The sequence below is a fragment of the Talaromyces amestolkiae genome (assembly GCF_001896365.1).
Source record: "Talaromyces amestolkiae strain CIB chromosome Unknown scaffold5.1, whole genome shotgun sequence".
Taxonomy (NCBI): Eukaryota; Fungi; Ascomycota; class Eurotiomycetes; order Eurotiales; family Trichocomaceae; genus Talaromyces; species Talaromyces amestolkiae.
This window is the reverse complement of record NW_024468041.1, coordinates 1,130,545-1,144,974: the sequence shown is the minus strand read 5'-3', so window position 1 is coordinate 1,144,974 and position 14,430 is coordinate 1,130,545. Positions and strand designations below refer to the sequence as shown.

Here is a 14,430-nt window from a genome sequence, read left to right as displayed (position 1 = left end):
CAGTTGGCTTCAGCGTTTCCCCTGTCAAGCATCGCCGCCCCCAAGTCAGCATCATATTTGATCCTCATTGATGCTACGCTGTCTGAGTCGATGTTTATTGCGCCGTAAGTGTGCAGGGGGACTGGCCGCTACGACAATTGGACCGTAGATACAAGGTACATTGCGTGAAACATGGTCAGGGGGATCACACGCCACCGGAATTCTGTAAAAATCGATGATATAATACAGCTCGATATATATGCATATCGACTTTCTGCTCCTGGCATGGAATGCCAGTCACTTTCCCCGAATATTACAACTAGCCCCCCTCAGGTTCCGAACTAAGTCAAATACCCTCCGATTGGCCAGCTTGAGAGAAGCTAGTGTACCTATGTTCAATTATTATAAATAAAGTTCTTTTCGGCGTCAATCCTGTATTCACTTTTTACGTAGTCAATATACTGTTACCCGCTTAAATACGAAGTTAGGTATCCTCATCAAGTCATCAATCTGATCAGCGGCTAGGATTACCATGAGCGACTTCAAAGCGTCACTACCGGCACCCATGCCGGTATCTGCCAGCATGATCAACGAGTGGTCAGATCTGCTTCCCAGTCCGGATCGTAGTGCATTCGTCGCGGAATGCACAGCAACAGAAGCAGACGATAGGCGCCTCCAGGCCGTTCTGAGTCGCTCTTTCTCGACTTGGAGAACGAACCTCATGGCCGACGATCTAAGCAGGCTCCAAATGCTCGCTACACATGCTCAGATACGAGACTATGTTAAAGTCATCTGTCTCGAGGATGATTCTATTAAAGTCAAGGAGGGGTCACCTTTGGAATCCCCCGCTATCTGGCCACGGCATGAAGACGGACAGGTTGTGGCTGAATCGATCGGGGTAGAGCTCCTCAAGTCTATGCTTGCGGCTAAGCAGCTTCGTCCTGTTAGGCTGGAGATCAGGGATACCCCCCTAGACGAGTCAGATTCAAACACGTTTTCAAATCCAGAAACGGCGGCAGTCCTCGCGCGTAACATCCTGATTGGTGCTGATCTGGCTGTTACCGATTTCGTTTTGAAAAAGGGTTCAGCGATGACAACGATCATCACCGCTGAGCTTTCAACTGAAAATCAGGGCCAGGGCATAGGTTTCTCGATCCTGCGTAAAGCGCAGTTATGCCTTAGTCACAACCTAAACTCAAGCTCGTACTGGGCCGATCAAATCTTTCTCCATGCACCAGTGCTTAAAGAGCTTTCACTCTCTTTTTCGCAACCTCATCATATGCTGCATACTCCTTCCTTCTTCCTTAACAACAAGACCTTCCCATCACTGGAGAAGTTGGAGCTCTCCATGGCCAGGCTTTCTATTCTTAGTATTATGGCCATACTGAGCAATTCGAAACAGAGCTTGACCGGTATCTCTTTTCACCTAGTCACGCTTGGCAATGATTCAACGTGGGCGGAGCTGCTAAGCAGAATTTGCAATGATTTCGCCCATTTAACTTGGTTTAAGCTTACTAATCTATCAGAAGGCCCCATGGGAGAGTTACGGATTACCTTCCCTGATCTTGACAGGGATTCGGTGGTCGGAGAGCCTTACAAGAAAGGGCTGAAGCTGGTACAAAGATGTCCTGTGGGTGCTCCTAAGCGCATCCCTGGGGTTGAGTATGTGGGACCTGATGCGAATCATGTTCTTAATATTGTTGCAGAGCACACCGTGGCGGCACCAGTCCCCTAGTGAATGAAAAATCTCTGTACCTTGCATACATTTTGCGATAGATGAAAGTAGTTTACGAGCATGACGTGTGACTGCATTAGTGTCTCGGTGCAAACTGACTCGTATCTGAGTGAGGGCTGTGATACATCCCGATCTGTTTTAAGTAGTTTTAAAAGCCCAAGTCACTGCAACAATCAATGTTCTGAGACTAGAACTCAGATAGTTTCAATTTATTATGACCCTGGATGTCTTAGTGAAACACTGAGGGTTTCTGGCACGACACTATATCCAGATCAGTATATATTCTCTTCCAGCCTGTCGGAATGTACATTTCGGTGGAAAAGTGAGCTGCATCGCCCCAAGGGCATTTGGGGGCTTGATGCACGGTAATATACCCATAATAATGGCCTGTTAACAGATTTGCTGTCCAATCGAACATGATGACGGGGGATGTCTGGTTGGTCTCATTTCCTTTTGCCACAGATGTTCATAGGATCCTTCAAGATGACTTGGTTGGGTAGGTTACTGGAGTGTGCTTGGACAAGAAAAGATAAACAATGTGTCCGGTCAATGAGTAGATGTGTGATTATTGTCAGCAACCTTGGCAGGCTTATTGAAGTGTGCCCCAATAGTGAAAGATGAACGATATGACCAGCTAGCGAGTAGCTAGGTTTATATATGATTACTTGTCACTCTCCCTTATCAAACAGCTTATTTACTGCACGCCGTTGTGCCCTCTGTTCCCGGTCATTGCAATCTGGCTGCAGATATGGCGCTGAAGCAGATTATCGGCCTAACCTACCTCGCCGCTCTGATTGGCATTTCATTTTCAAGTCCTGTAGCTCCAGGTGTACGCCAAAATGTTCCCCCTGGAAGTTCTTCGTTTGTACCGAATACTACAACAACTTGGAGTAGTTCACGCATGACAGTATCTACCGTTGTCTCGTCTACTGCCTCAATATACAGCAGATCTTCAAGCACACCCGCAAGATCAAGTTCGCCATCTACTCGGAGATCTACAACAAAGAGGCCAAGTGGAAGTATTAGCTCCTCCACTTCCCCGGTATCGTCTGTCTCTACAAGCACGTATATCTCCAACACTGCTATTAGCTCTAGTGGACCAGTTCGGCCGTCATCCCCAGATACGGCGTCTCTTTCAAGAAGCTCTAGCTCTCTTATATCCACAAAACCCAACGGATCAACATCCTTAATCATACAGACGGTCACAGAACCCAACGGACCTGTTGTCACTGTTACGCTTCCAGCTAGTGCTTCCATTACGGGACTAGAGACCCTCACCATATCAAGCTCCGCGTTGACCGTAGAGCCTATTTCAATAACATCCAGCGTATCTTCACCACCATCTGTATCAACTTCGAACGTTGAGACATTCACCGAGCCTAATGGGTCTTCGGTAGTGCTTACATTACCGCCTGGCTCGACATTATCGGGATTCCAGACTCTTACGACAGGCGGGGAGACGCTCACTATTCAGCCTGTACCTACGCCAACTACAAGCGCTACCATTACATCGACTATGACAACGGCGCCTGCTGAGCTATCTATTGAGCCATTCACAGCCACCCCTGTCACAGGCAATATGTGGCTCACAACCACAGGCAGCGATCACTCGACCACAATTGTACCCATTATCTTACCTTGTCCAACATGTGAACCGCAAATCATTTGGAACGTGCCCGAGATTCCAGACGTCGAGTTCACTTGGCCGAGCTTTCCGCAGCTCCCTAAATTTCACCTGCCCTGCGTCAAGATCTTCGGAATCACTATTTCTGGCTCATGCCCTGATCCTTCGGGGCCTACTCCCGAGAATGATGCACCCCCGGAGAGCCCAGAGCCCACGAATTCACCGACCTCTTCACCCTCTAGTGACTCGCCAAGCTCGACCCGCTTGTCCACGACCATCTTGTCCAGCTCATCTAGTTCGTCCACATCGTCCAGTTCATCCGGCTCCAGCAGCTCTACAAGTGAGTAACGCTCGCAGTATCGTGTAAAGATTTGTGTGTTAAGCATTGATAAACCAGGCTCATCGGCTTGCAGCGCAACACTAAGCGTGCCCGTGGTCCCCTCTCAGTTAATTGCACCAACTGTGACGTTGAGTTCGATATCGGGCTCTGGCAGCTCAAGCACCGTAAGCCAGACATCATCCACGGCCGGGAATACAGGCACCTCGACACCCTCCTCGACACCCTCTCCAACACCGTCTTCAACGCCTTCTTCGATACCTTCTTCAACACCCTTCTTGACGACATCAATCCCTTCGACAACCCCACTCTCTTTACCCCCGCTTCCGACAACATCATCTACTCCGCCCATCACGACTGTCGAGCCTATTTCTACCGAGTCCGGAAGCTCTTGTGTCTCAACGTCGACAACCACGCTCTGCGAGATTCCAAGGGAGCCCTGCATAACGTCTGCCGTCTGCAATAGCTGGGTTGCAACAGCGACAACAACAAGATCATCATCAACATCGACATCGACTGGACCACCTACTCCAACCGGCCAAGTTTATATCGACATTTTCACTGATTCCGATTGTTTCAACGTGTTAGAACAGACCCAGCTGAACGCTATAGGTCAATGTTACACCCCTAACGATTCGTCAGGCAGCCCAATCAACTTCGAGTGCTTCTCACTCACTTATATAAGCACAGCAGCTTCTGACTCGGCGTCGCTAACGGCTTTCAAAGGCCCTGGATGTTTTAGCCAGTTTGACTCGGAAGTGACGCACTATGCAAACTTGAGTGCTATTGACTACGAGAATGAAAAACCCTTCACGATGGGATCCTTGATGCTTGAAGGGGTTTGATTGTATTCATATGCGCAAGAAAGACCTTATTTCCTGCCTTTAAGGAACCGGGCCTGGCTGGCTGCCGTACTAAGATGATGGATGTATGTTTGTGATGGGCCAGAATAGCGATAGTCGACTTTCAACATTACGAATGTGAGTATGGTGGCCTCGAGAACTTGCGCTGGGACCATCATAAGTTCTCTGGGAATTGTAGTGAATACACCCTATGCAGTGGCGTAATTTGCCGACATGCTGATAAATCGGCCATCTCATGGCTTAACATGTAAAGTCTCATTCATACTGCTTTCTTTGTAAAGTAACTAGAAATGATCCAGATATGGTATCGAATCAATCATACTACCTTTTCTAGAACAATAAATCTACATAGCATACTGTGCTAACGACTTACCAGAGCAATTCTCGGGTTAAGTAGAGTACCCACTCGATCTCAAGGTAATTGCCAAACTATCACCAAATTCCAGGTAATCTCCTGAAAGATAAAGAAAACAGGAATCTTATTGCAGAGATGCTCCAGACCTTCTTTGTTCCGTACTTTATTTCCAAGGTCTACAAAGAAATCTCGTGTTTGTGGATCCAAAGTAGCGTGGTCTTAGGGCTTCACAATGGCTTGTGGCGGACAAAGAGAACAGGGCATTAGGCCATTGCGATCTATATATCAATAAAAAAATCCTATATTGACTCCAGTATTCAGGACGTTGGAAATACGAAAAAGATGATGGATTTACTATCGCTCGAGATTTCGTCCATGCAGAAACAAGCTTTGGACAAAGCTCATCTATCATGGCCTTGGATCATTCTCGCTGCAGTGCTGATCCTCAAGATTCTGCACATTTTACGAGTCGTATATCAGCCTAGCCTGCGGAAGCTACCGGGGCATTGGCTTGCATCGTTCTCGCGACTCTACAAAATATTTCTCGTCTACGATGGTCGTTGTCCCGAGAAAGAGCGGGAAATGCATAAGAAATACGGCACTGTGGTACGGACAGGACCACATCATGTCTCTTTCTCTGACCCTGCAGCTATATCGTCCATTTATGGGATTGCTGCAAACTTTCTCAAGGTACGTTTGTTGTTTAATGTCCTATTTGATTCCTCACTTACCATTCTCACGCAGAGTGATTTCTATACCCCCTTTGGAGCTCGACATGAAGGGAAGGCTTTCGACACTATCTTCTCCACGAGAGATACGGTATTTCACAAGCACTTGAAAAATCATGTGGCGCAGATCTTCTCTCTTAGTTCGATTCGCACCCTCGAGCCGATGGTAGATGAGTGCTCGGATATCTTCCTGAGAACGATGCACCAGTTGGCTGGCGGGAAAGTCGATCTCGGGGAATGGCTGCATTGGTTTATTACCTTCATATCTAGTTGCAAACCCATAGGTTAACCAGTGTATAGGTATGCATTCGATGTCATTGGCTCTATCACATTTAATAAGAGGTTCGGCTTCATGGAGCAGCGAAAAGACATCGGGCACATGATTGCCGTGATTGATAAGGTTCTCATGTACGGCACGGTCATTGGACAAATCCCGTATTTGCATCGTTACTTGCTGGGAAATGATCATTTACCGGCTCTAATTGCTAAGCTGGCGCCTAATATCCCCAATCCGATTGTTTCTATCATTGAGGTGCGGTGCCTATTCAACGTCGCATGAAATATTACTAATTCTGAGAAACATAGTCCGCCAAAACTGAACTAATACGCTACGACAGATCTAAGAATGTATCCGGTAGAGGAGATTTCTTGGCCTGGATTAGAAGGGAAATGCAAAAGGGCAAGGATATTAGTGAAGAAGATATGGTGAATCATTTGGCCAATAACTTGTGAGAAATCATTGCCGGCGTCGTGCAAACCGTGATTAATACTTTCTAGACTTGCAGGAGGAGACACAACAGCTATCTCGCTCCGTGCAACCATCTACTTCCTCATAAAGAACGCCCAAGCATACCGCAAAGTGATTGCGGAAATTGACGCGGCCGATGCCGCTGGACAGCTCTCCAAGTTCATCACCTTCAGCGAGTCCCTGGAGCTCAAATATCTGTAAGATATATCATACGAAAAAGAATTGCCTACCATTCAAAAATATGTATTGCCATGACTAACACCATCCAGACAAGCAGCAATTCGCGAAGCAATGCGTCTCCATCCCAGCGTCTCCATGCCCCTAGAGCGAGTCGTTCCCTCGACTGGCGCAACCATCTGCGACATCAACCTTCCAGCAGGGACAGTGGTTGGCGTAAATCCCGCCGTCGTGCACTACAACACAGATGCCTACGGCGATGATGCAGCAGAGTTTCGGCCAGAGCGTTGGCTCGAGAGCTCTGAGGAGCAGTTGAAGGCCATGAATCGGTGCTTTTTCGCAGTTCGTTCTTCTGTACCCCTTTTGGCTTGGCTATGAAATGCTTATATACTCTGATGGACAGTTCGGGCACGGCTCCCGCGCGTGTATTGGAAGGAACATCTCTATCATGGAGTTGGGCAAATTGGTACCACAGTTCCTGAGAGAATTCGAGATTGAGTGGGCTTCTGAGGAGCCTACTTGGAAGGTATTCACCTATTTCTTTGCGAGGCAAGAAGGGATAATTGTGCGACTGAAGCCGCGGAGGGAGAAGATGGCGGAATGATTCAGAAATAAGCTTCGCGGTAGGCTGGGATACCTGAGCCTTTCCTTCCTTGATGATGAGTTGATCAAGCCCGGGGTTTAGATGTTTATACTTTTTTTCAAGTATCTTATTAAGTTTATACATACCAGAACATATGCAATCAGGGTTTACCATTGAAGCTATTTCGCGGCTAGGTAACACGACTTATGGCATTCCTTCTTATATTCCTGATTTATCTAGATATGTCTGTGAGCTCGTAATACCTTAGTACAAATCATGTCTATGGGCGATAATCCACCAAACCAATACTGGCAAATAGATAGTGAGAAGAAATTTCCGCGTCCTGAGGATTCGGCTTATTTTTGTACAGCGCAGAAAATGTTATTCATCGATAAAGTTGCAACAGTTCAATCCATATCATCAAATCATACGCAATTCATAATTTTTATGATCGTTATCAATCATCTTAAAATGAAATATGGCTTKTCAATTTAATCTTTTATTATTTGTGGAGATGGCTTCCAAGCTAGAGACTAGCTCCACCACATTAGCTGGAGGGCTTCCCCTGCAAATCTCCAGTTCAGATTGACTTCCGCAAACAGCTGTGTAACTGTAACCGCCTGCGACATTGTCACACTCCACATTCTTCTKCTTTAATTACAGTTTCATATTTGTGAGCAATCATATTTCTTTTTTGATACTTTGCGGTGGAGCTAAACGCATCCGGCGGTTCAGAATCAGCCTCCGCCACGAGGTCGAGCCTTGCATGACAGCCACAACCAGAGAATCATCCTGAGCTTCATCAAACCTTACAACGACCTCACCAAACCACCACGCTGGATCCTCCTCCTCCCTCAATCGTGACAACCTCCCACCACCGCCGCCGATCGTCGACCTCCGTCCCTCCTCTCCGCCTGGTCAAAGATTCGCAGCCATCACAACACCCATCCTGGGGCCAGGGTAGCACCTCCGGTATCCCCGCCGGTCCCAACTCTGTGCGCCCTACAACCCTCACTCCGATTCCCGGCACACCTTCAAACCCGCTGCCATCGCCCATGACACTCTCGCGATCTCCTTCGCCCTTACCAGGCGGCGGATGGTCAAGTCCCGGCCTTGGTTCCGGCAGCGGCGCCACGAGCCCACGCTTCCCAACAACGGGCCACGGCTCGCTGAGTCCCGGCGCAATATCATGGGCAAGCGCAAAGGCGAAGAGCGAGGAGGTAAGAAGTTACCCGTCGTTTTCGACGAGGAATTCGGGATTCTTTTCGAGACAGAAGCGCAAGATTTCGGCGAGTTTGCCAAGGTTTTCGCTGTCGAGAGATTTTAGAGAACAAGAAAAACTTGGTCGTGGTCGGTCGTCGGGTTCGTCGACGACGGATTGGAGGGCGAGAGATAATAGTCTCAAGGGAAGGATTGTTTCATTTGTGGGCAATACGATGCGGAGAAGGAGGTTTAGGTTGTTGTTTTCGTTGTTGTTGGGATTGGTGCTTTATTTGAATTTTTGGTCTGGTATGTCTTTTCTCCAGATCTGCTCTCTTACATCTTGGCACTGACTGACAATTTCAATAGTACTCGTCGAAGCGTATCGAGGCTCTGCATTAGGCAACGGAAGGAAAATCGTCATCATCACAGCATCAAACGTCGAGGGCGGCGTCATGGAGTGGAAAGGAGCACGCGAATGGGCAATTGAGCGAGTCAGTTTATGGAACAAGAGGAAATACGCCAAGAAATGGGGATACGAGATTGAAGTGGTTAACATGGTGGCCAAGAAGCGATATGCGCATGAATGGCGCGAGAGCTGGGAAAAGGTTGATTTGATCAGAGATGCAATGAAGAAATATCCAAACGCGGAATGGTAGGTCTTCTTCTCTCTGCGCTCCATGTCGAAGTGCTGATTGTATAGGTTCTGGTGGCTTGATCTCAACACCTTCATCATGGAATACTCCTACTCGCTCGAAAACCACATCTTCAAACACCTCGACGACTACACCTACCGCGACATCAATTATTACAACCCTCTCAACATCACCCACCCTCTAACCGACATCTATCTCGATCCCATCTCCCGATCTGCCACCGGCGATCAAGATCCTTCTTCCATCAACCTCGTCCTACCGCAAGACTGTGGTGGCTTCAATCTCGGTTCCTTCTTCATCCGGCGCTCCGACTGGACCGACCGTTTACTGGACGTCTGGTGGGACCCCGTCCTCTACGAACAAAAACACATGGACTGGGAACACAAAGAGCAAGACTCCCTTGAATATTTGTACACAAACCAGCCCTGGATTCGTCCTAGCACGGCTTTCGTGCCGCAGCGAAGAGTAAATTCGTTTCCGCCAGGAGCGTGCGGCGACGGTACGGATTTGGGTATTCATTACCAGGAGGAGCATCGCGATTTCTTGGTAAATATGGCGGGKTGTAATTGGGGCAGGGRTTGTTGGTCAGAGATTTATGGGTATAGGGAGTTGAGCAACTGGCTGAATCGGACGTGGTGGGAGAAATTCAAGGATTCGATTACGGATGTTTGGAGGAGGTGGAGGGGTGAAAAGACGTTGTATGAGGAACATCACGAATGGGTCCAATGATTCATGTTTTTGTTGCTACATTTCACTTCTTATGATTTATTTTATATTTATCTTTTCCAAGATATGCCTTGATGATATCGTTGATATTGTTACTCCTTTTGGAACAGTTCATGTCAAAACGAATCACGACCTTGGGGCGCTTACTTTACATCTTCTCTAAAATATATTTAACCTAGATTCAATGAGAACAACGTTCGTGAAGAGGACCTGGGGGCATTCGCCAACGTGTAAGCCAACTCAGCCAGCTCTCCACGTAATATACAGTCTCAGCCCTGTCAGGTTTAGTTTCATTCTAAACGGCTGACGTATAAACTCTGTCCAAGCAGACGAGCTGGCGCGGGGTCAAATACGAGGTTGTGTGGTGCAAGATAGTTACATAACTAGTGCTTATTCCACCCGCACAGATCCCCCTCCATGGTGGAAGCAACTTTGGAAATCTGCTGGTTCGGGAAGAAGGTGCGCAGAGATTAACATGGCAGAACATCTCTTCTACCCAGACTCGCCACCAAAACCACTTCGGATCGGGTATAATGGGCCGCTCTACGACGGCGGGGACTGGGACACATTCCCTTGTCGCCATGGCTGGAAAACGGACACGGGAGCCGACAAATTCCATTTACGTGCCCTGCCGGTTGAAATGAAGACTGGAATCGAGTGCTGGCTCTATTTCGGCGTGTTGCACAATGTCTTTGTGGGGAAGGTTGAGCAGGCTGATTTCTTGCTTCGCGGAGACGATGATGATATGGGGCGGTACGTAACAACAAGGGAGTTGTATAAATACGTCGAGAATGCGAAGGAGTGGAAGAAAAACAAGACCAGCGAACGGGTTGTGGCGATTGTGCAGAGAGTGAGCGAGCAACTTACAAAATACACCTCTGTGTTGAGAGGGGACATGACTCTGGCTATCAGATTGCTATGTCAAGCTTTATGGAGCATCAGCGTAAAAAGAGATGGTCCGCAGACCAAATCGGGACATGTGCAGGCCTGGTTTCTTGTTAGGGATTATGAAGCTGACCTTTTGCTGAAGGAAGGGTGGTGTCCGTGGGAAGTCCAGAAGTCGCGTATGACTGGTGGGGGCGTCGAAACTCCTGCATATCTGTTGCAGTTGGTACGCAAGAAGCCTGAGTGGGATAGGAAGACTCATGATAAGTGCAAGAAGACGGAGTGCGTAGCGAACAATGTGGATGAGAGTGATTATGTTACGAGGCATGTCGTGGAAGGTTGTGGGTGTAAGCATCAACAGGCCGATGTTGAGCAGTTACATGCCATACTCAAGGATGGCAGTGTTCCGTTGGTAAGTATTTCGCCGACTAGTGAGCTCGATGAAGAAGGGAAACCGAGTTTCAAGATTGAGATCGTGCGCAAAAGAAGTGGGAGGCAGTATGTGGCGATCTCGCATGTGTGGTCTGATGGATTGGGGAATACGGATGGAAATACGCTGCCAGCTTGTCAGATTCAATTGTTGTATGAGCGGGCGAGAGTTTTGATTACCGATAAGGAGTATGTGCCCAAGTATACAGGTGGACCGTTTGGTGGAATACATACCAGTGCAGCCCGGCTCGTGCATTTCGCGAGCAACCAAGCTCGAAAGGATGAGTCAGTCTTGTTGTGGATTGATACATTGTGTATCCCGCATCAACGAGACGTAAGAAGTTTGGCGATTCAGCGGATTAAAGAGGTATATCTAGACGGTCAGTCCTTTCATCCTCAGTTCATCGGGTCACATAATTGAGAGAAGCTGTAAGCATATCGAACAATGATTCTCGACTCCGAAATGCGCCAGGTCGATTCCAGCTCTACAACGAACCTGCAACTCCTTCTCCGAGTCCTCTACTGCTCAGGCTGGATCCGTCGGCTCTGGACTCTCCAAGAAGGTCTTGCCGCCAAAAGCCGGCTGTACGTCATGTTCGCCGACAAAGCAATCAACATCTCCACCATCGCCGACGACATTCTTACCAAGACCGAAAAGGGGAAGATCCCACTACTACAAGAGAATGTTGCTTTCTATGGGATGGCGTTGTGGTTCTCGTTTTTCACACGAACGATTGACTACGGCTCGAAATTTGAACGTGCAGTGGACATTTTCACCAGTCCATTTGTCAAGGAGGTTTTGACCAAGGACAATTTACTGGCGTGGAATTGGTATAATGTCGCGATGAGAGCGACGACTAAAGCCGGTGACCGACCCATCATTCTCGCTGGTGTGCTAGATTTGGATGTCAAGGAGATCCTCGAAGCCCAGGGGTCTGATGCGCGCATGCGCAAGTTGTACGGCATGTTGGACGAGTTTCCGCACGATATTTTATTCCAGGAAGGTCCCAGGTTTGAGGATGATGGCATGCGATGGGCGATTAAAGTTTGCCAATTTGTCGATGTGCCGCGGTATCTGGGCCATGAGCCTGGGAAGATTACGCCGAGAGGACTGAAAATCTCGGCTCTGTCGTCATGGCTGTTCCCTTCACAGTTAGGTTTTGACCTCAGCAAGATAGATTTTGATGAAGGTCAACGGGCTTGGGAGAGATGGCTTGCTGAGTATGAGCTTGAATCTGTGCAGTCACCGAATCTGTGTGTTTTCAAGCCCAATTTTGAGGTTGAATGGAAGCCTGATGCAAATTATGGAATTATCTTGATGGAGTCCAAAGCATCGCATCCTGGAGGGCTTGCATTGTGTGCATTAGTGGAGTTGCGGAGTACAGAGGAGAATTATATCCACTTTGCGAGATATCTGGGAGTTGGGACGGTGAAGGGGATGTCGAGTTGGTCGAATTTGCCGGAGAATGGGGTTTTGTTGCCATTTGGTTGGGACAGACTGCAGAAAAGGGAGTGGGTTGTTGGTTAGATGAAGTTCAAGATTTGGTATTGTCAATTGTTGAAATTACTGATGAGATACAACAATAAAAAGCTCTAATTATTGTTTTTCTTTGTGTAAGTAAGGAATATCAGATGATGCCCTGGTGACTCAAGACCCCTCCTTCTCCTATTCTTGTGCTGATAAATCACCAATGCCCCCAGTGTCAGTCAGATACAGCACACCATCAAAGCATGTTAAATTGCGTGACAATTGACAAGAACCAAAATGCTGCCAAAACCCACACAAACGACCCCCTTCAAAACCTCGTTTCTTCGGCCGCCATGACATACCCAAAGACATGCACGAACACTTGAAGCCTGGAGCCGATTATGAGATATATCAGAAACTAAAAATCTGTTGCATGTATGATTGGAAATTCTGTGGATCGGGTAAGACGCAGATTGCGAATGAGTATACATATCGCTACGCGGGGACTTATGCGGATATTCTATGGGTACAAGCAGATGAACCTGCGGAGACGGGCGAGAAAGTTCTCGCACGGTTAGCCACATTATGTACGCTTTTGTTCCCCTCGAGATGGAAGTCGAGGAAAAAACCTATGGATCTAACAACAATATTCGACAGAAGGTCCCTGGCTACTTATCCTAGACAACGCCCTAACAGAGGATAGTATAGTGCGCTATATCCCAGAAAAGACAACCGTCGGGTCTGTTATTGTCATCACCAATAGCCTCAGCTTACGATATATATGGCAATTTGATGTGAGGAAGGTGCCGGCTTCCTTCTAGATCGTCTCAACATTCGTGAGACATTCGAGAAACACGGCTTGCAAGATACCTTTGGAGATGCACAGAGGATATCGGAAATGGTCGGCGGTGTACCGTTTGCCATTGTTCTAGCTGCTGATCTTATCAATAAGTCCAAGTTCGTATTATCTGCTTTGAAAGGAGGTTCACTGTAAGCCGTCTTTCGAGACCGTTTGACCCCGTACTTAGCGTTGTTCTGCGGGACTGCAAGCCGCAATCTAGGGGTCTGTTGGATTGTCTTTTGTTTTTGTATAAGATGAGATCCAGGTGAATATTTTTCTCAGAAAACACGTGTATTCTTCCTTGAAGTTTCTTGGGTTTGAGGACTCGACACGGTTAGTACTGTCCCTGTTTGTATGTATCATTTCGAGAGATTGACTGATTTCTTTAAGCCGGCAGACTTGCGAAACAGGACTTATACAGCAGACATCTCTTGGGAAAGAGACCTGCTTCACGTCCTGAAGAGAGTAGTTCTCTGTCTATCCATAAGCATATCAAAGACTATATCAAGCCAATTCTTCTTAACTATCCAGTGAGATACAATTGGGCATTTACAAGAGCAGTGCACCTAATCTGCGGAGTATTCCCCAGTCCAAATGCAGACTCCAGATTAATGGACCACAAGCGAACCTCCTATGAAAGATACCACCTGCACGTTGTGAACTTACATGCCGTGTACAAAGAGGCCGTTAGAAAACACCTTCCAATTGATCCTCCCACCGAATTTGGTCAAGCCCTCTCGGAGCTCGCGAATCACATATACGAGGCCAATCTTCGACAAGATCTCGTTGATATTTTGAATCTGGAGGTTCTTGAAGAGCGGGTGCAGATCTTGGGAGAGAGTCATGATCATACCATTGATAGCTACTACGCTGTTGGTATGGTGTATTTCAGACTTGATGAGTAGAAAAAAGCAGAGTGAATTCCATCTTAATCGAAAGAATCGGCGCTCAAATATTGAATCACAGTGAGAGGTCTTCCCTTCGCAAATGTCTCCTATATCGGAACGAGTACTACGAAACTCCCCTACCTCGTGTGCGTTATTGTTTGAGTGAGGCTTTTGATTATCTAAAGCAGATGGCATAATCAAAAAAGCTT

General features: G+C 47.4%; 3 protein-coding genes across 3 annotated transcripts; all 3 read left to right on the top strand.

The window, feature by feature from the left end:
• Window positions 1-511: 511 nt before the first annotated feature.
• Window positions 512-1,714, top strand: BHQ10_003487 (uncharacterized protein; the record flags this gene model as incomplete). Its single annotated transcript, XM_040875748.1, has 1 exon — window positions 512-1,714. One exon carries the CDS (start codon window positions 512-514, stop codon window positions 1,712-1,714), a length of 1,203 nt encoding a protein of 400 aa, XP_040731991.1.
• A 748-nt stretch (window positions 1,715-2,462) lies between these two features.
• On the top strand, window positions 2,463-4,141 carry BHQ10_003486 (uncharacterized protein; the record flags this gene model as incomplete). The annotated part of the gene is made up of 4 exons (XM_040875747.1): window positions 2,463-2,543; window positions 2,609-2,733; window positions 2,810-3,682; window positions 3,736-4,141. 4 exons carry the CDS (start codon window positions 2,463-2,465, stop codon window positions 4,139-4,141), a joined length of 1,485 nt encoding a protein of 494 aa, XP_040731990.1.
• A 1,094-nt stretch (window positions 4,142-5,235) lies between these two features.
• On the top strand, window positions 5,236-12,553 carry BHQ10_003485 (uncharacterized protein; the record flags this gene model as incomplete). The annotated part of the gene is made up of 13 exons (XM_040875746.1): window positions 5,236-5,583; window positions 5,638-5,870; window positions 5,922-6,153; window positions 6,207-6,349; window positions 6,399-6,566; window positions 6,639-6,888; window positions 6,950-7,072; window positions 7,903-8,491; window positions 8,699-8,984; window positions 9,033-9,683; window positions 9,891-9,941; window positions 10,171-11,405; window positions 11,460-12,553. 13 exons carry the CDS (start codon window positions 5,236-5,238, stop codon window positions 12,551-12,553), a joined length of 5,403 nt encoding a protein of 1,800 aa, XP_040731989.1.
• Between the last annotated feature and the right edge of the window lie 1,877 nt (window positions 12,554-14,430).